General features: G+C 43.8%; 1 protein-coding gene across 3 annotated transcripts in view; it reads left to right on the forward strand.

Annotated features, from left to right (window-relative positions):
* The window catches only part of MDGA2 (MAM domain containing glycosylphosphatidylinositol anchor 2), a 340,493-nt gene that overhangs the window by 118,771 nt on the left and 200,823 nt on the right, over positions 1-20,899 (forward strand). For 2 of the 3 annotated variants that reach the window (XM_051621624.1, XM_051621626.1), the window contains exon 3: positions 15,690-15,864. In XM_051621624.1, the coding sequence (XP_051477584.1) occupies positions 15,690-15,864 (175 nt within the window). The remainder of the gene's footprint in view (positions 1-15,689; positions 15,865-20,899) is intronic. The other variant, XM_051621627.1, reaches the window with a different exon arrangement.

Below are 20,899 nucleotides of genomic sequence, written 5' to 3' on the forward strand. Positions count from 1 at the left end.
CTCTCCAGCAGAGCAATGCATGGGAGGATCAGCATTTGGAAGACCCAGAATTTTCTCCCAGGCTCTGTGTTGCTGTGTTTCCTTCCCACTTGTGGGAGTGGAGTGCTGTGCTGATGGCCACTCTGTCAACAGGCAGCTGCTCCCCTGGCAGCTGAGAGCCTGCTGAGAGATACCTTCTGCTTCCTAACCTTGGTGCTGAACATCCTGAGCAGAGCCAGGACAGCTGCTCCTCAAGGGCATGGTGGCCCTGGGGACATCACCCTGCCTCTTGGGAATTTGGGTGCTGTAAGGGGCTGGTTCTCCCTTGGCTGCGGGGGACTGGTGGTGGTGGTGTTACCCCATCCCACAGACAGAGAAAGAAGTTAACCCTGATTTGCAAATCTTCTTGGTTGGATTAAAGTGAAATGACACTCAAGGTCCATATTTGAACATTAGCTTCAATTAAAACTGTAGAAGGAGTTACTCATAAAGACTGATACTTTGATTATTACATATGCTCTGGCTGCACGATCATAAAGGCTGATATTTTGATTATAGAAGTCATGATACTTATCATAGAATCACAGAATGGTTTGAATTGGAAGGGACCTTAAAGATCATTGGTTCTAACCCCATTGCGTGGGCAGGGACACCTCCCAGTAGACCAAGCTGCTCAGATATATATGTTCTAGCTGTGCAGCCTGGAAAGAAATGCAATAGGCCTTGTGTTCCTTTGATTTTAGGAAGGAAAAAGGGGGGAGAGAGAGAATATGAGAAGAGTTACAGAGAGAGAGAGATCCCCAGTCCTGGATCCAGAATTGGGCCAGCCACTGTGGGTGGGTTGATGTTGGTGAAGCTCCCAAAGCCCAACATCACAGGTCCTCCTTTTAGAGGCTTGTTTCCCTTCTGCTGCAGTTTTGCAACAATTAGAAAGTGTGGTTGAGATATATTGTGGTTGAGATGTATCATGATTGAGCAACTGGAGTGAACCTCCACTTTTTCCACTCCTCCACTGTGATCTCTATATGCAGGCATTCCTTTGGAGTGCAGTCAAGGTTTTGTCCCAGGACTCAGGATGCTGTTAGGACACAACAGACCACCCTGAGGGTCAGTCCCTCACAGATGCTGAGCAGACTCACCCTGTGCCACCTTGGTGGGACCAGCAAGGAGCTGAGCACACAGCATGTCCTGCAGAGATGGAGGCTGGCAGGGGATGTTCTCAATGTGGGCTCAATGCTGGAGTCCCCCCTGGATAATCCACATCAGGACTGGCTGGGGTTAGCAGGGCTGGCCCCTTCTCAACCTGCATTGGGGCAGCTCTTGTCCAGGCATGTGGGCAAGAGGGTTTGTGTTGTGGACTTATATTGTGGAAGAAGGAATTGCTTCATTTTAGTTATCATCTGGTGCTGATTGGGACTTTAATAAACAACCAAAAGAAGCAATAAACAAGACAGGAAAGCAGTGATATCAGTGGGGGAAAGCCTTGTGTTGCCTGGCATCTCATTTGTTGAGTTTGTTTTTTTTCCCCTTTCCAAAGCAAACATGCTGCACTTGGTGGTAAGGGCTGGGTGGGATGGATGAGGCATCACCAGCAACTTCAAGTGGGGTGGGATGTCTGCATCTCCCAAACAAATGCAGAGTCTCTTCAGAGAAGCAGAAAAGAGCAAAGCTTTCAAATGAGAGAGGAGGTTCAAAAGGAGAATATATATGGGTGGGTAAAGGGCTGGCACCTTTGTCTTGCCCAGGGCAAACCACAATGCTGAGAGACTGAAAGGTCATTCCAGCCCAGTGTGTAGCCCAAGTCAGCAGCAACTTTTGCTTGACCATCTAAGTTTGCACTTAGAAGCACCAGAAAAGACAGAGAAAGACCGTTCCTTTAGCTTGCATATTGGGGATTTTTTTCTCCTGTCTCAAGTGAGTGGTAGGAATAAACCAAACTTCTAGAGATAAATAGGCTTCTGGTGGGTCCCAGCATGTTTGAAGAGTGGTTTGAAGAACTGCAGAGTTGTCAGGTGCGTAAGTGTCTCTTTCCCAAGAAACCTGGTGCAAGTCCAAGAGTTTCATGCTTGTCTTTCAATTTTGTCCCTCAGTCAGGATGTTGTGATTTCTGTCATGGGCTATTTTTTTTTTTTTTTTGCTATTTAACACTTGGAAGTGGTGTTGGAAAGAGGTCAGCTTAAGTCAAGATAAATGCAACATCAGGGCAAGTGAAGTGTGTATTTCAGTCACATTCTCTCAGTTGAGAATATTGAGCCTCACCTTGCTCAAACATCAGGAATCACCAAAACAAGAACCACGTGGAGCTGGAAATGACTTCCAGGTTGGTGGTTTTTAGCATCCCAGTTTCATATTAACCTTTGTGGGAGCTTAAAAGCTGCCAGAAATCCTGGCAGAAAGTTTCCAACGAGCACAGAGCGTGAATCTCCTGTGATCAAAGGAAAACAGCAAAACCTCCTGGTTTGCTGAAGTGTGGGCACTTCTCTGAATGGATCTCACCTGTCTTCTCCTGTTCCCCTGGACCTTCCCCCACACTGTGCTCTGCAGTCTTTGGTTTCTGTCTGTGCATTGTCAGCTTTTGGTTTCCTTTTTCTCGATGACCTTTACAAGGTAGGACATGGGCTGAAAGATGGAGAAGCAGCTCTGGGATCCAGCAGGAGGGTCTGTTGTTCCGTGGATGTGAAACATACTAGTCTGATAAGCAAAAATGTGGTGGAAGGTTTTGGAATGAGGTCTCTTGCTGTGAGGTCTTCCTTGTGGAGAAAGAATGTATTTCATGAGTAAAGAGATAATTTAGTAACCTGGGAAACGAGCAGCCTGTGCAGATCTGCTGTGGCTGAAGCCACATTCTGGTAGTGAAGTACATTGGGAAGTTCTGAGGTACATTCTGGTAGCTGGTCTGTGAAGAGACCTCCTAAAAAAGATGCTTTTTATGGAGCAGACTAGGGAATAATTCCCAGTGCTATGGACATTTTGAGAGACAGGTTCTCCTACATCTGTGAGTAAAGGAGCAGGGAGCTCCTCCTCCATTTCCAATAGCAGCAAGAAGTGTTCATGGAAACCCCGTGTGTTTTGCTGCCCATTTGAGTTCTTTTCCAATAAATGATATGGGTTAGATCCAGAAATCCAAGCATATGTTAGTGACTCTGAGGTGAGAGTACAAACTTGTCACTGGTGGCTTCTATGCTTGACTCTTGTTTGTGTTTAGAGCTGATGTCCTTCAAGGGGCAATTTATCTAACCCCAGCGTGCACTTCCATGGCTGGCATGTCTGTCATTGAATGTTACAGGCTTGTTTGGTCTTCAGAGCCTTTTTCTTATATCCCAATAAATTCAGGGGGCAGAAGGAAGATGGTTCAGTAGCATGCTGTGGTTCTACATGCTGGGAACTTACTGTTTTCCACGTTTGGTCTTGAGGACAGTGCTTGCACAGCAATAAATTGATGGCACCTGAGGATCAGGAGCTTTACCCTCAGCTATGAAGGCAGGCTCTTGAGACAGTTGCTTTTGCATTTTGAAGAGAGAAATGCTGCTCACAAAACCCACTCTGTCTGACGGTGATAGAACAAAGTGGGTTGGTTCTGCTCTGACACCCTCAGTGATCCTTCTGTGTGTTTTTATTCTCTGTGCTGCTACGTCGCAGATAAAATTATTTCATCAGCCAAGCTCCTGCAGCCTCTGGCAGCTGGGAGTGGCTGTTTTGGGCAGTACTGGCTTTGGTTTTGCTGCCATCCCCCTGAACACTTGGATCTGGATGCTCTGCAGAGCACGAAGGGAGCTCATCGGGCTGGAAAAGCCACCTGCCTTTTGCTGAAGGATGCTCAGTGGTTGAGGCTGGTCCCCAAGCACTGCTGAGGAGCTCTTGTCGTGCTAGTTGTTGTGTTAGGCTTCCCCCTCCACTTCCCAGCCCTTGGAGTCAGCTCAGGCCTGTGTGGGCTTGCTTGTTTGGTTTGGTTTATAGGCTGTTCTGTATGTTGGAAAAGGCAAAAAAAATTAAAAATAATCTAAGCCTGAAGAGGAGAAGCTGAACTTTAAATAAGCTTAACTATTTAATCTGTGGGTAAATGTTTGTCTTCCCAGGCAAAAGCAATTAAAGAGAGGACTCAACTGTTGCTGTCCTAATTTATCTGGTGTGTGCTGGTGTTTGTTCTGGTTCTGTACTACAGATGCTGAAATAAAACTAAACAGCTCAAAAAAATGTCACTGCTCTGATCAGGATGGCTGCATTGGTTGGCTGTAGCTAAAAAGCACAAGGAGCTTTAAAACCCTTTTCCAGGGTGCAGCAGCATCTTCCATTAGGACAAGCAGGAACACCTTGTGTGTTGGGTGGTTTTTTTGTGTTTTCTTTTTTGCTGTGTTTTTTTCAATGTGGGCTGTTATTCTTCTCTGTAACAGCAAGTGCATAATTGAACACAAAACAATATTTCCCAGGTGATTCTTGTTATCTTTTTTTTTTACAGAAGAAAAATTGCTGCACAGAGTGACTCTTTGCTACTTAGTTTTGAGTGGTTTGACTTGTTCTACCCTTGCTTGAAAGGTATAACCTTGGTATTGCCTTGATAGGTCCTTATAAATAATTACAGCAACATTATAGGCTGCATCCTCTTACTCTTGCAGATTTCAGAATCCAGGAGATAAAAATAACAAATGAGTTTTATTTTTTTTTCTCCTCCTTGTACATCTATCAATCAAAAAGATAAAGATATTTATGACTTGCACGTTTTAATGGTATAATTAGATATAATTACATGTTCAAAATGATTACACATATGAACACTAATTACATAATTGAAGACAATTATGCTAACTAGGTAAATACATAATTAACTAAAAATCTCTTGTAAAATCAAGGAAACTTGCACAACAGTCAAAGAAAATAAAATAACAATAAAAACTGAATAACCTTTTCAGTCTGAAAACTCCAGGAGCCAACCAGGCATGTAGAGATGGAGAAGACCTGACCTTTTAACTTCTGGTGGGCTGAAGCTCAGTTCAGCTGCCTCTTCTGTTTAGTTAATCCCTTTGTGGTGAGACCCTGGCCCAGGTTGCCCAGGGAAGCTGTGGCTGCCCCATCCCTGGAAGTGTTGAAGGGCAGGTTGGATGGGGCTTGGAGCAACCTGGGCTGGTGGGAGGTGTCCCTACCCATGCAGGGGGTTGGGACTGGATGAACTTTAAGGTCCTTCCAACCCAAACCAGTCTGGAATTGTAAAAGCAAGGTGAAAATTAAAAAGCCTTAGTTGTGTTTGTCTTGGTCTCTGGCAATGATTTTCTGATCCCTGAAGGATAACTTGATGCTTTGGTGGAGTGTGGATGTTTTTGGGGTGGGGAAGGGAATTGCTTTGCCTTTATATGGTGGTTTCTTAATAAAGACAGAAGGAAAGCTCAAAGCTACTTAGTTTGTTCCTATTTCAATGCAACAGTGCAACCTTAATATGCCAGGAAGAGGCTCATCCTGGCTGTGGTGGCCTCCAGAGGCTGTGGGGTTGGAGACTCATTAAAGCCTCATCCCAGCCCCTGCAAGGGTAAGGTTCAACAAATGCAGAGAGACTCAGTAAAGTTCCCAGTGTCTGGGGCTGGGTCCTTACTGTGTATCAGGCAATGCTGAATTAGTGGCTGTAGCCCCTCGTCCCTGGACCATCAGCTTTTCCAGTTTTAAGTATTCCCTGATTTGGAGGTGTCTTAATTTCCTTTGGATATATCTCGGTTAATTGTGGCTTAATATTGCAATGATTTCCTTAGCTCTACAAGTCCTTAATCCTGTCCCTTGATCCTGTCTTGTATTTCAAGTTGCAAGATGAACCAGCTGCTTTTTTTTTCTTTTTCTTTTTTTTTATTTTCCCTTAATGTCTCTTTGCAGTGCTCTTGATATGTGAGAACTGGTCCCAGATCCCTTTCCTGGCAGTCATGGGAGTCACTTCAAGGTGTGCCAGGAAAGCTCAACAAGGCATGAATGATGCTATTAATTATTACTGGATTTTACATAACTTCTTGTCGGGTTTGGAATTGGAAAGAAGCTAAAATCTCCAAGTCAGTAGGATTCAAACATGTGCCCAATTATTTTTCCCTGAGCAGGGTCTTGCAGAACCTTTCTCAGCTGTGCCAGGTACGGGGCAGAAGAGAATCAGTCCTTTTCCAGTGTAGTTTAATATTGGTTAAGAGTTTCTCAGTGTCTGAAGACAGGCTTTGCCACTGCTTCATCTTTGGAAACAAGTTTTTTAAAAGTGTACACAGAAGCAAAACCATGGCAGCAGTGGTGTTCTGGTGTCTGGCACTGGGACTTCCAAGCAGAGACATAAGAACTGCCATCCTGGCTGAGCCCAGATGTCCCTTCTCCTGTGTGTGCAGGTAGGATGTGCTTAATCTTCCAGCCTCTGGGTGTCTGGTGTTTTGGGGTTGCCCGGGCAAAAGGTTGCATATGATGACTGTGGTAACTAGGGATGGGGAGATTTCGTTCCTGTGAGTGAATATTCTGTCTGTTGGAAGCAGTTTAGAGCCCTGGACTTCATGTTGTCCTGTTAGTTAGTAATTTGTGACTATAAGTTTCACAACTCAATCATATGTTGTATTTTGAAAGATGAAAGGTTTGTTGTTATTATTTTTATTAAAATATTTTTTACTGTTTTTTTCTTAACACTTTCAGTCGATGTTTCTGATTTCTTCTGTTACAAGAAATCATGGGTTTGATGAAGGATCTGTGACTTGTTCTCATGAGCTACTGATCTTTTCTGGCCTGAAGTTCTGTGGGTAGTGTTTCATACCAAACTGCCCTCTCAGCTGGGCTGCCAACTCTCTTGTCGAGTTTCATTTCACTGTCCCTTTTCTCCCTGCTTACCCCCCTTCCCAATTCTCCTACCTTTCAAGCAAAATAAAATGTCATTTCCTTTCTTTGCCATCACAGCTAAAACCAGTTACACCTTGGGGTCTTGCTTTTGTTTTTAGCTCTATGAGGCTGTAGGGTGTAATTCAGCATGAAGGAGCATTGGAAGGGAGATAAAGCACAGCTAATGTTACCAGATCACTGAGATTTAGGGTTTAATTCAGAAAGATGTCTGGAAATAAGGCAGATGGGCATCTTCAGTCCCAGGGGGATGCAACACAGGGTGTGCTGTAGGAAATGCTGAGGAGCTCCAACGTGAACGCGAAGGCAGAGCCTGGTGGTCACCAGGCTTCAATATTTAGAAGGGATTTTTCTTAGGGTCTCTGCATGCACCAGGTCTGCTAGCAGTGGAGTCTGAGGAGCAGCATGATTTTTCTGGATTATGTTTTATGAAGTTTTTAAAATGGGGACTAGTTTAAGTAAACAGACTGATATTGCATTGCAGGAAATCAATAACTGCGGTGCTATTTGCAGAAGACAATGTAGTGGAAAAAGAGCCATTTAAACCTGGCGTTTTATGATGTTCAGATAAGTGGATTTAATTTGTTCAAGCAGAGGTGAGCCAAGAACATGTCTGGGTTACTGCTGGAGTGCAGGGTGCAGAGCTGCTGCCTCTGCAGGTCTGAGTTTGGCTGAGGAGGAATCATGGAATTCCAGACTGGTTTGTGTGGGAAGGGACCTTAAAGCTCATCCGGTTCCAACCCCCCTGCCATGGGCAGGAACACCTCCCACCAGCCCAGGCTGCTCCAAGCCCCATCCAACCTGCCCTTCCACACTGCCAGGGATGGGGCAGCCACAGCTTCCCTGGGCAGCCTGGGCCAGGGTCTCACCACCCTCACAGCAAAGAATTTCTTCTGAAGACTTCATCTCAATCTCCCCTCTTTCAGTTTTAAATCGTTGCCCCTTGTCCCATTCCTCCCTGGCCATGTCAAAAGTCCCTCCCCAGCTTTCCTGGAGCCTTTTCAGGCCCTGGAAGATGCTCTAGGATTACCTTGAGGGAAGGCACCAGCTTTAGGAGCAAAGAATTAAGGATCCACAAAAAGTGGCACTCGAGTCCTGGAAGGTATAAATGTGTTCTGGAAACAGAGTTGGGTTGTTTTATTTTTTAGCCTTCATGCAGAAGGAACACAAGTGTGTTCTTCTTTCTATGCCTGACTCATCCATACGAAGGGGATGCAGGTCTCTGCCTCGGAGCACTCACCATCAGCTCAGAAATGCTTTCCTTTGCAGTTCTATTTTCACCAGCCATGCTGGCATCAGCAACTGCTGCTTTTGTTTCCTGATTTACAGCTCTGTCTATTTGTGACACTTGTCAGTCAGCTGAAAGGCTGCATGTCTGCCCCAAACATCTCCCCTAACAATGGCTGCAGGAAGTGTGTGTTACTGGAAGACCAGAAGAGAAACGTTTTCTTCTGTCTCTACCAGTTTACTCATTCTAAGTCTCTGGCAGCATTTTGGGTGTGCTCTGCAACGCTGGCTCTCTTGAACACTGTTTCTGGCAGGGATCTTGCAGGGGGGTGAAATGGCTAGAGATGGAGAGAATGAGAAGCAAAAGCAAAACCTGAAAGGATTGATGAAAACAGGGGAAAGCATGAATGTTAAACTGCTTGGATTTCAAGATGGCTTTGTCACTTTGAAACACAATTCTGGTATGAAGAGTGACTTCCAAGTAGGAAAATCCTGTTTGGCAGCTGCTTTTTCCTCTCTGTGTTTAGTCTCCAGTCTTCTGAGTGTAATGACGGACACATTTTTATGCCTTTTTGCTCTTGTGAGAGATGAGGAGCTCTGGGAACAAGGGGAGCTGTTGGCTTCTGGTTTCCTGCTGCTGCTTCTACTGTGGTTGAACAACAGCTCCTCAGACCTCTCTTCCATTACCCTCCCAGATCTCCATCCATAAGCTGAATGAAAGCATCACCCTTGGCAGTCAGGGGTGGGGGTGGTGCCACCCTGGGGCGGTGTGAATTTGGGTAAAACAGCACTTTGAAAGGTTCTGCAGGGAAGACCAACAACCACGTATGGCACTTGTCTTCCAAAAGCGGGCTAGTAAGAGTTCAATAGGGTAAGGATGGGATTTTATGTCTTTGGACACTGGGGATGGTGTGTTGGTTGCAGAAGAGCTGGTGGTGGAAATCTGGAACCAGGCGATGGTTTGGGCTGTAGAGCTGGTTCCTGGGGCTGAGCACAATGAGATTGTACATCCCTGAGTCTGTGATGAAACTTCCAGCACTCCTGGATTGGATTCAGTGAAGCATCCTGGGGAGATGTTTTGCATAAACGTCTTAGGCTGAGCAAAAGGAAAGTGATTTCTAGTCCATTTCATTACTGCCTTAACTTTGCCTCTTATGTTGAGAATTGATCCACGATGGAATTTTGGTCCCTCGTGTATTTTGAAGACGTTGATTTCTTTTCTCTGATTTTTCATTTGATACTGCAAACTTGCTGAGCTTACCACTTGCAAGCTTGAACATGTTTCTATTATTTTAATCAATACTGTGGCTTTTCTCTATACCCAGTTCTTCAACATATTCTTGGGGTGGGAATGTTGCCTTCGACTTTGTTCCAAGGGCCATTCTAGAAGCTTCAGGTAGAATGTAAAACTCCTAATCAACACGTTACAAAATGTCTTGTAGCTTACAAATAGCTTACAAAGCTGTTTAAGAACTACAGTGAATGAATTTCCATGTGTTTATGAGGATGTGTTTATGACTCTGGTGGTTTAACATGGTATTCCAAAACTGGAAGGCCACGATGAAAATTAATAAGCAGGAATTCAAAGGGTGCTACGTCTGCTTCAGTCTGCCCTTAGGTCAGTGCTTTATTATGTAGGTGAAAGGTTGTGCTTTATTTTGAAGCAAATAAATGCTGCTGAATAATAAAACATTCTAAGAGGATCATAAAAAGACACTGTTCATAGACGTTTGTACTGTTTTATGAAACACACTTGATAATTTAGTTGATGGACAGTAAATAATTTCTTAGCAGGATGCATAACCACACTTTTTGTTTCTTTCTCTTTATTTATTATTTTTTAAAAAGGTATTTCTTACTGGTTATTTTTTGGGTTCATTATCTGTCAGAGCAGCATATGGCTTTCCTGGCCCAAAAAGGGTATTTTTTGTAGTATGTCCCCAGGGTTTATTGTGAAGGCAGCGAGTGCTTCTTGCTGTAGGTGGCTGTTGCCCCAGCCATTGCTTCCCTCCAATAACAATTAAAAATCTTATGGAAAAAGAAATTGAAGGGATTCTCTTTGGAAGAGGGCTGGTTGTTCTGTTTAAGAAGGCTTTTTGCAGAGGCTCTGATGTCTTTGAGCATGATGAGATGTTCCAGCACATCCTGGTGAAGTTGTGCAAAGACTTCTGCAGCCGTTTGCACGCAAAGGAGGACTTCAATCCAAGGCAGGAATGTGGGGATTGAAACAGGGATCAGGAGCTTCCCCTCATCTTGGTTTTCTTAGTAATGCCAGAGGGCAGCAACTGCCAGCAGAGGCAGTGAGACATGGGACCAGCCCCCAGTGTGGGCACTGGGTGTACTTTCAGGAATTATTTACTCACATTTGCAGAGTTAGGCAGATTTCAGTGTCATGGAGTAAGGAAAAAAAAAATGGTCAAAACCTCATTTTTCACCAGTTATTTCCATGGAAAAAAGAAAAGGTTCCACTGCAAATTGGCTTGAGGGTTTTTCTTTTTCAGAGGTGGTTAGTTGTGGTCATTGTTTTGACAGTTGGACTTGGTGATCTTAGAGGTCTTTTCCAACCGTGGCAATTCTGTGAAACAAGCAAACTTATTTGTGTTCAGAGTGAAGATATTTTAATGTTTATTGTCTTTGATCAAGACAGCATTTAAACCAGACGTATGTCAATTTTAAAGTGTCCAAGTTGGGTACTTTTCTTATTCTGCTGCTCTCTTTTTGGGTGTGAGAAGTTGTCACTGTTTGACTCAGGTCCGACAGCAACACTCTCGATCCCCTCCCCCTCCCACCCAGGTAGGGAAGGAGAGAGAGAAACAGAGACTTGGCTGGATTGAAAACTAAACTACACAGCTTTAATTAAACACTAATGATATAAGAACATATATACAATTATATACAAATATGTTCAGATACGTGCAAAAGCCTCTTGCCTGTCCAAACCAGGGCAGAGGTTTGTTAAACAGAAAAGCTGAGCAAAATGGATTGAGATTGGGTTTTAATCTGCATTTTTACTCTATACATGTAAAGCCTGTGACTCCTGATGGAGTTGCAGGAAAGCTCACTGAGAAACTGAAGCTGTGGGATGAAATATGACTGTGTGTCTCGGGGCTTATCCTTAAGCCAATAAAATGCTGCCAAGGATATTGATGGTTTGAGAGTTTATGGGTATCTATGAATCAGCCAAGTACACAGGTCACGGCGTGACTGGATGGATCATAAGTTACTAATTTTTTAAAGTTGAGTAGTTTTTAATGGATTTGTTCATAAATAATTTTTAACTTCTGTAAGAGAAAAGATAATAAATAGAAAAGATTCTTTCTAAATGAAGACCATAATTAGATGGCAGAACAATGAGCCATACATGGGTGGGATTCCCAAATGCACCAGAGTAACAGAGAATAGTTTGGAAAGTTGTACCCATAGAAGGCAGCGAGTGGATCCCTGTGTGGTGGGTGAACATTGGTTAGTCCCCTTTGTGCAGGGGGGGATGTGCAGATGGAACTTTAAGTTAAAACTTTGCATTACAAGCAAGGATGGCTTTGACTTGTTGGTGGAGCAGGAATTGTGTGCTTCCCTGTGATCCAGGGTCTGAGTAGAACGTGGAGCATGTGGGTGCTGCTTCTGCACTAGGGGCTGGGAGGGTCCAAGCAGGAGCAGAGTAGGAGTAGAAAACACTGATAAAATGCGTCTGGGTGAGCATTTGTTTTGTGACAAATTATTTGAAAACACTGGAGTATCTGAACTATGTGTATATACCATGTTATATGTTTTTTAGTTTGTATTGGGTTTTGGGGGGTTTGTTTTCATTTGGTGGTGGTGTTGTTGGTTTGGTTTTGTTTCTTTCTTCATAGAATAGAATCATAGAATAGTTTGGGTTGGAAGAGATGTTAGAGATCCTCTAGATCTTCATGGGCAGGGACACCTCCCCCCAGCCCAGGTTGCTCCAAGCCCCATCCAACCTGCCCTTCAACACTGCCAGGGATGGGGCAGCCACAGCTTCTCTGGGCAACCTGGGCCAGGGTCTCCCCACCCTCACAGCAAAGAATTTCTTCCTCAGATCTCATCACAATCTCCCCTCTTTCAGCTTGAAACCCTTTCCCCTCTTCCCATCCCTCCCTGCCCTTGTCCCAGGTCCCTCCCCAGCTTTTCTGGAGCCCCTTCAGGCACTGGAAGGTGCTCTAAGTTCTCCCTGGAGCCTTCTCTTCTCCAGGCTGAACACCCCAGCTCTCCCAGCTTGTCTCCAGAGCACAGCTGCTCCAGCCCTTGGATCATCTTCATGGCCTCCTCTAGACTCCCTTCAGAAACTCTGTGTCCTTTCTTATGTTGAGGGTTCCAGAACTGGACACCATAATTTTTAGCCTGATACCTGGTACAGTGTCCCATGAGCCCCATGGTCCCCCTTTGCCACTCTTCCCCATGTCAAAAATGGGATGATCTCCATGCTTTGGGAGCAGCTGCTCTGAAGTTTTCTGTGTTGGGCAGTGATGAGTGCTTGTCCACCAGAGCTGTGAGATGCTCCATCTCTAAGGATGGATTTGATGGTCTAAGTCTCTTCAAAGTCATTTGAGGTCACCCAAAAGCATGGACTGGAGCTGGCAGTGGGTCAAACTGCTGAGAACCTCTCTGAAGAGGTTTACAGCCTCAGACATCTGTCTTTCCTCTGCCCAATTTTTTGATGACTGCATTAGCATCATGTTTGGGAGTCATCTTTCTTCACAGCACAATCAATACATTACAATGCAATATTGATGAGTGTGTTGCTGGGTGTTTGTTGAGTTAAAGCAAAGGTAAATAATGAACTGAAGTTAAATCAGCCCAGTGAGATTCCCGGAGGATATTTTTTAAGAGAGAATCTAGTTGACAGTATTCCTTTTTCTCCTTGAGGATCTTTACATAACCTACAAAAGGAGCTGATTTGTAAAACTTGCTTCTTGGGCAACCTGATCTAGTGGGAGGTGTCCCTGCCTATGCAGAGTGGTTGGATCTAGATGATCTTTCAGGTCCCTTCCAACCCAAACCATTCTATCACTCGATATGTATTTTTTTAAAGCTGAAAAGTCTGCTTTTGCAGACAGCCAAACAGCTGTTTAGAATTCCTTATAATCAAGAGAAGATGAAGACATCAACATTAAGATGCAGTGGAGGGGAAAGCTTCTGCATTCATAACAATTATAAAACACTGACAGTGTCTAAAGAAAGTTTACTATATATTTTTTTGGTGTAAGTTATGTAACTTTAGCAGTTAGATGGATGCTGTTAATACTCATAACATGTTGTTAGAGTTATATGTTCACCTAACGGGGCAGAGTGCCTTCCACTGGCAGCTTTGTGTGGGAGAGGAAGGGGATTTGGAAGTCATGCTGTTGGCTTTTGTTACCAGTTAAAAATCAGACAGAGCTGTTCTTACAATTCTGATTGCAGAAAGGGAAATGAAACATGCAAGAAATTCAGCGAACATCTTAAATACTGTTCTAAAATACGTCTCAAACATTTGAAATACATGTGCCAGGGGAGGTTTAGATTGGATCTTGGGAACAATTTCTTCCCCAAAGGGCTGTCAGGCCCTGGCCCAGGCTGCCCAGGGCAGGGGGGGAGTCCCCATCCCTGGAGGGGTTTCCAAGCCGTGTAGATGTGGTGCTGAGGGACATGGGGCAGTGGTGGCCTTGGCAGGGCTGGGGGAATGGTGGGACTGGCTGATCTGAAAGGTCTTTTCCAACCAAAACGACTCCATGATTCTACTCTCTGATGAACTTGTGTTCTGCAGCATGCAGAAGCTGAGCTTCTGTTCCAAAATTATCCTGCAGCACATTTATATGGATGATTTAAAAAGCCCTGGAGCCAAGTGTTTGGAATAGAAGTGGAGACAGATTGGGGCTGGTAAATATAGCCATGCTGAGAGTGTCTCTCTCACGTGCAGACCCAGTGCTGGAGATGTGCAGTTTGGCATATTTGCTTCATCCCAGAGCAGCAGAACTGTGTGTGAGTTACACAGGTCACCCAGCAAGAGGGCAAAGCCACTTGGGTTTATGAATTTAACAGGACAGAAAGAGATTAAATGTTTTTTGTATGTATTGTTTATTGTCATTTCAGCTTCTGAAGCCCATTCCTGCTCTCATTCCAGAGGGGGGGAGAATTTACATGGGCTACAGCTGGTCATTATTTTTTCATTTTCGAGCCTTTTGTTGATCCTTCCTGCCCAGGAGAAGTTCTCAATGAGAGGAAGGCTGAGCCTTGCAGGTTACTGGGATCCAGACCCCAGTTCTGGGTCAGGACTTGGAATGGGGGAGCTCAGGTGTCTCTTAACCTTGGTGGAATGATCTCCCTCCAGCCAAGGCAACCCTTAGGGCCAATTTGGTGTCCACCAAGGGCCACCCAACTCAGCCATGGGACCTTCCTTCATCTAGGAGCTGGCTGGAAGCACAGTGTGTCCACCTCAGGCTTGGCTGATCCGGGAGACAGACACTTGTTAATGATGACCTAGCAGATCCCAACAGATTGGTGTCTAAATGCTGATCTTTAAATCATGGCTTCGCTGACTACTTCTGGGCAACCTTTGGGGACCATAGCCTTGGAACTATCAGCCAGGTTTTTGTTATCCTGTGTCAATATCATTTTTATCAATGACTGCAGAATTTTTGAGTTTCATCTGGCATAGAACTAGTGGATGGGGTGGAGAAGCTACAGCTTTGGGAAGCTTCAGAAGAGACTCCAAGTTTCCCATTTGTGGCCTCTATAGGCAAGAAAAACCTACCATTGAAAAAAGCAGTTTTGGTCTGGAACTGGATGTTGCTTGTCCTGGTCACTGAATTAGTGTGAGCTGAAAGAGGAGGAGGTACCTGGGGACTCTCTGGGGGTCTGGTGCATTTTATGAGATAGCTTAGTCCACTGAGCCATGCAGGTGAGGACTGGGGTCAACAAGCATGGGTTTTAGTCATGTGTGTGTCCACCCCTGTGCTGGTTGCAGTGGGCTCTTACTGGCATTTTTATGGCTTTGGAATTTAGAAGCTTATTTTAAAAAGTTTTCACTTTGGGAAAATAATTACCAGAGTAAAGGAATCGGTAATTGCCATAAATTACATTAAAAAACAACAAACCCTCTATGTGAGGAAACAGATGTTAGTGGTTTGTTGCAGTTTGAAGCAACTAATCATTTGACTCCAAACTGGGTTGTGTTGCTGCTGAAAGAGAATCCAGCGGTTGTTCTGAAGGTGCTTTCCAATGTGCCCTCATCCTTCACAGATTTGGCTTGAATGAAGTCTACCCATGGTCAGCACAGCTGCCTTTTCTGGTGAGCTCTGATCATTGCCATTGCTGGGGACAGTGCCTGCAGCTGTTCCAGTTGTGTGTCACCGATGGTGCCTTGACTTGTTCTCCATACCTCTGCTGGTGGCATCTGGTTTTGATGGGCTGTTTCTATCAAAAGTAATAATTCCTAAGAGAGGGTAATGAATGCAAGATTGCTGTTCAGGAGCTCTTGGATGAAGTGTTTAATTGTAAGTGTGAGCTATTCAGTTTTTTGGAGAAGTTCCCGGAGTCCTCCAGCAGAGAATCCTGTCTGCCACGCACATGGGTCTCGCTTCGGTGAAGAGATCTGTACTCTGCTCACTTGGACCTGCTTAAAGTAACAGTCTTTTTTGGTGCTTGCTCAGATCAGGTGGACCAAAACAGCAGGAAGTGCCTCTGACAGATTTCAAGACTCGAGTGTCTTCAATGAAACCCTGAGGATATCCAACATCCAGAGACACCAAGGAGGACGCTACTACTGCAAGGCTGAGAACGGCTTGGGTTCACCAGCCATAAAGTCCATCAGAGTGGATGTGTACTGTAAGTAAACCCCTTGGAAGTTCTTACTATGCTTTTTATTAATCTCTTATAAAATCTGGAGTTGCTAAGAAGTGAGCAGCTCCTTGTGAAGACAGGACTTTAGGGCAAATTCTGCCACTTTTGAGGGTATTTATGGTGAGAAGACTTGTGGCTGCTCCCAGTGAAGCAGGTGGGGCTGCTCATGTATGGAAATACCTTTAAACAAATTGGCAATACTTTGATGAGAAGGATGAAGCTCAGGTGCAGCTCAGCCTGTTTAGATATCAGGGGAAGATTTGTCTGCAGCTTGCATAGGGTGAGGATCTGGTACACAGCACATCTCTTCACCTCTTCTGCTTTGGGCTGCACTTGCCCTCAAAACTGATACGGGAGCAAGTACAGATGTTTTTTGATACTTTAATTGCTGGTGAATTTTATTTTATTTTATTTCAAGCTGCACTTGAAATGCTGGGTGGTGAAAATTATGAAGTCTTAGGATTGCAGTGCTGTTGGTTAGCAGAGCTGACAGAGGGAGAAGAAGCAGCTGAAAATGTCCTAATGCAATGAATGCAGAAAATGGAACTAAAAATAAATAAATGAATGAATCCCAGCCTGGCTTGCACAGACTACAGTGTCAGTGAGTGGGTTGGTCATGGCTCTCGCTTGTGATCAGGTAGTTAATTGCTGTGGGATTAGTGGTAAACTTTGCATCTGACTGTAAATTACGTGACTCAGCAGTTGGGAAGTGAGAAGACATCAATGCGTCCAACAGCTGTGGGTTTGTGTACACTTAAAGTGAAGAAAAAACATTCAAAATCTGCCTGAAATGCTCCAAAGATAGAAAGTCTTTACAATATAGATTTGGACACTCTTCTAATGTAGGTAGTGTTGTGTAAATAAATATGTTTACATGCCATGGATGTAACTAAACAAATGGAGCTCGAAGTTAGTCCTTTAATTTCCTGTGTCCTTCAAAAAGAGACCTGACTGTCTTAGGACTATACAAGCATTGTGCTTGTGTTTCCCAAAAAGTGCCCCCTCTCTTTCAGGTGAATCTCCAGATGTCTGTTGCTTTATTTACCCAAGTGGTGACAGTTTTTGTGAGCCAGTTGTGGAGCTGTTGGAGGGGAACAACTGCCTTTTGGGGAATTTCCTTGCCTAGTGTGTGCACTTAGCTTCATGATGTGCTTAACGAGGCCTAACCTCCCGATGCTGAATTTGTAAATCCTTTATGAACAATAACTGAATTAGGAATTGATTGCTCATTAACATGTTGGAGTCCAATAAATGAACAGGCAGCCTTAATGAGTGCATGTAAGCACCCCGTGAAAAGATGTGATGAGCATCCAGTGTCCGTGATGGGGCTGGCCTGAGGGTCAAGCAGGACACCTGGTCCTGGTGCAGGTCAGGGTCCCAGCACTCTGGTCATGCTGGGGTTCAGGATGTTTCAGTGAACCCCAGAGTCCTCCACACACACACTGCTGCTGGAAGTGTTCTGTAGATCAGCCCTGTGTAGGTGTTCAGTAACAGTCCCAAGAGCAAACATTTATTGCTTCCTCTGGATGTCATTGAAGCACTTGTCTCTTCCCCCAGCATCACCCATTGATTAGATTTTCCTTAATTCTTCCTTTTAGGCATGGCTAGGAAACTGCTGGTGGCAGGAAAAGCAGTCTCAAGACTGGGGTGCTGCATTGTCTGAACAGGAAGGGTTGAAAAATATTGGTTTGAAATTGGTTTGAAGTGTTGATTTTTCTTGTATTTCACTGAGACTTCCTTCAGGAATGGGTCTTTTTCCTTGTATCGTGTCACTTTTAGCTATTAATATGCATTCTCAGCTTTGCTGTCTTCTGGGATTTGTCATGGGTTTAATTTTGTTTTTTGCATCATCTGCTGCTTCTTAATATACCTAAAATACAGATGATGTCTTTCTGGAACGTGACAAACTTCAGGTTCCAGCTGTCATTAAATCCTGGGTGGTGTCCTGTTGTATTCAGGCTGATATTTCCTTGGGTATTTTCATCTGTTAATGATCAAATATTTGCAGGCAGACAGCACTGCTGCAGTAAGACTAAGGTGCCAGAAAAGATTGGATCTAGCTGTGAAAAAGATAGGAAAAAACCCCCCTGTACCCCACAGAGAAGCTCATAAGAAATAAAAAATATTGGGAATTAAAATGGTCCTTTTGAAATTTCTAAGTAGATGAAAATAATTTTGTCTGGGTTTTTTTTTGGTTGAAGTTTTCTATTTGTTTTATATTTACTTTATAGATCATCTGTTGTTTGTGCCATGTGAAGAACTCTGGGCAGAACTGAGCAGGAACATACATTGGGAGCAACTGAATTTTCTTGAACAATTGTCCATGAGATCCTTTTGCTCAGAGACCTCAAAATAAACCATAAGGATCACAAATACTCAGCCAGCATTTTTTTTTTAACAAAATGTGTGTGTTTGTTTTTTTGTAGTGAACACGTATTTAGTAAAATGAAGTAAAGACTGTCATCTTACAGATTTAGGTAACTGTCCTGAAAACTGTGCAAACCAGATGGTGCTCCCTTTTGAAAGCAAAACTTTATTGTTAGAGGAAGGAAGAAATGGTTTCAATACTTTTTTTTATGAAACCCTCAAATGCATTTAAGGAAACAAGTAAAATGTTTATCTTTCTTAAAAGCTGTATGGGTGAAAAAGCACTTGGAAAACATCTTGGCTTATACAGCTAAAGAGAGAAAACAATATTAGGGTTGTGTTCCATGTTAGTTTGGGATCACGAACACCTGTGAAGAGCTAATTCAAATCTTCAGACTCTAAATTAGAATTTGAAAAGGCAATATGTCTGTGTAGCTTGACAAAGAAATCTTTAAAAAAAATCTACAGCAAGTGTTTGTTTTGTCATTCTTCTCCATTATTGACTTGCTGGCTGATTGGGAAGCTTTAATACCACCATTTGGATGGGAAATCTCGCTCTCCAGTGGTTTCCTGTTGTTCATTTTCTAGTTAGCTCAGGTATTCAGTAACCCTTGGACCCACATTTGTTGCTGGTGCAGTAATTAATTATGCACAGGTAGAAGTGGTGACCAAGCCTGACTATTGGTCTGCGTGAGAGGGGAGGAGCAGGAACATTATTTTAATGGATTTTCTGCAGTCTTGAAAATGCTTTTAGGTTTGTTGTTGAAGAAGCTGCCAGATGCTTTGCATGGATCTGCACTTGTACCTCAAAGACATCCCAACATATCATTATCAATATCCTATGATCTCAGGTGACTCCAACCAAATCTTCTTGGTACTTGATCGTCTTCTGTAAAGAAGATATAAACTAAACTTCTTGATTTGGCTGGGTTGAGCCTCTGGTGTGCAGCAGAGCATTTGTAGAAACCTGCTCATAGTAGGTAGGGCACCAGCAGCTGGTACCTGGCCTGACTGGTGGGCTTTGGGTCTTGCCCATGTTGTGGTTGGGCAATGCAAGTGTGAAGTGCACTCCTGTGAACATCTCCATCCCTGTCTATCACCCAGTGCTCATTTCTGGTTGGGACCATCTACAAAGGTTGGGTGCTGGGTCTCAGTTCACAGTTTGCAGAGCAGGAGCCAGATGGAAACTTCATTCAGTATTTGGAAGGAAATAATATTAGTGTTCATAGAGAGGTGCATCTTATTCCTTCTTATTCTACCTCTGCAAGCTCAGTACAGGCCTAAAGGTTACTTGGTTTGATTTTCATGTACCCTGTAATTCTGATTAACCACTTTCTAAAACCTACCTGGCAATTAGTCTGAATTATAACCTGCTTGAGGGCATAGTATTTTTTTCTGCTCTCAGAAGTTAAACAAAACCTGAATTGTTTAATAACTGTATTCATGGATAAGGAACACAGCTAAGGAGTTGCACTAAAGACATGCAGTCACTTTGAAAATAGCTGTTGGGAGTGTAAATCCTGCTGGACTGAAAGGAAAAAAAATGTTTGGTGGAGAATGAGTCACTCCCAGTGTTTGCAGTCAGGCATAACTGAGTATCCAGGGGACTGTTTCACTTGGTTTGTGTCAGACGTGCCTGTGAGGTGAGTAAATCTCAGAGAGCCCAAGGAAAGCCCTTCAGGTGCATCATTCCCATCCAGCTGCATTTGGTCATGACCCTGGGTTCAGTGGAGCTCCAAGGAGGAGAGGGGATGTTGCCAGCACTCCTGCAGCACCAGCTTTAGTTACAGCTCTCGTGGGTTATGCCAAACGAGGCTGCAGTCCCTTCTGTTCCTTTGAAACCTTTGAACCTAGTAGTCCCTTTTGGTCTGGTGTCAAAATACTTGAATGCAAAAAAAGGTGGAGGAAAAAGGTGGTTCAGTGTTACCCAAGTTCTTGCTTCATCTCCAACTACTCTTGGGAAGAGTGAGGAGTCCAGCCCTGCTCCTGGCCACAGAACCTCCTTCCACCACTTGGCAACTCACCTTCTTGGTTTTCTTTGCTAGTTTGTTTTAGAAAGTTCTCCTTCTTGCTTTCTGGAGTGAAAGAGTTGTGAGAAGTAGACGGGGAACAAGCTCTTTAGAAGACAACTTTCTGTCCTTACTTTATGTGTGTAATAAGATAGCTTTGTGCTCTCTCAGCTTTGGCTGAAGAGCCTCGTCTCTCACATCAGATTAAAACACACTTGCTCCCCATGGCAGTGTATTCTCAGGAGGGAGGTTTCTGTTCTTGCTGAGCCATCAGGAGGAGAAACTGCCTTGGTTATCCAAGCTGTATTCATCCTAGACTTGAACTCCTGTTCTTCTTTCTCTGGAAGTATCTCTTTAAAGTACATCTCATCTTTCCTCTTTGAAGAAAAAGCTTTTGTATTTGACTCCTAGGAAATTTTTTGCTTGACTTGTAGAGGACACTTTCTGCTTTTATAGAGAAGGAAACATGTAAACTAAGTACTTTTATTTAAAGAAGCAGAGCTCCTACAAGAATGCTTTTCTTCTTTTTTTTTCCCAAAAAGGCAGATTTTAAACAAAAAAGTACTAATTGCTTCATTGAGAATATATTTTTATATTCCTCTTGCTCCACAGGTGCTGATGGACACAAGATCGGGCTGCACAGC

The sequence above is a fragment of the Apus apus genome, chromosome 5 (genome assembly GCF_020740795.1).
Source record: "Apus apus isolate bApuApu2 chromosome 5, bApuApu2.pri.cur, whole genome shotgun sequence".
Classification (NCBI taxonomy): Eukaryota; Metazoa; Chordata; class Aves; order Apodiformes; family Apodidae; genus Apus; species Apus apus.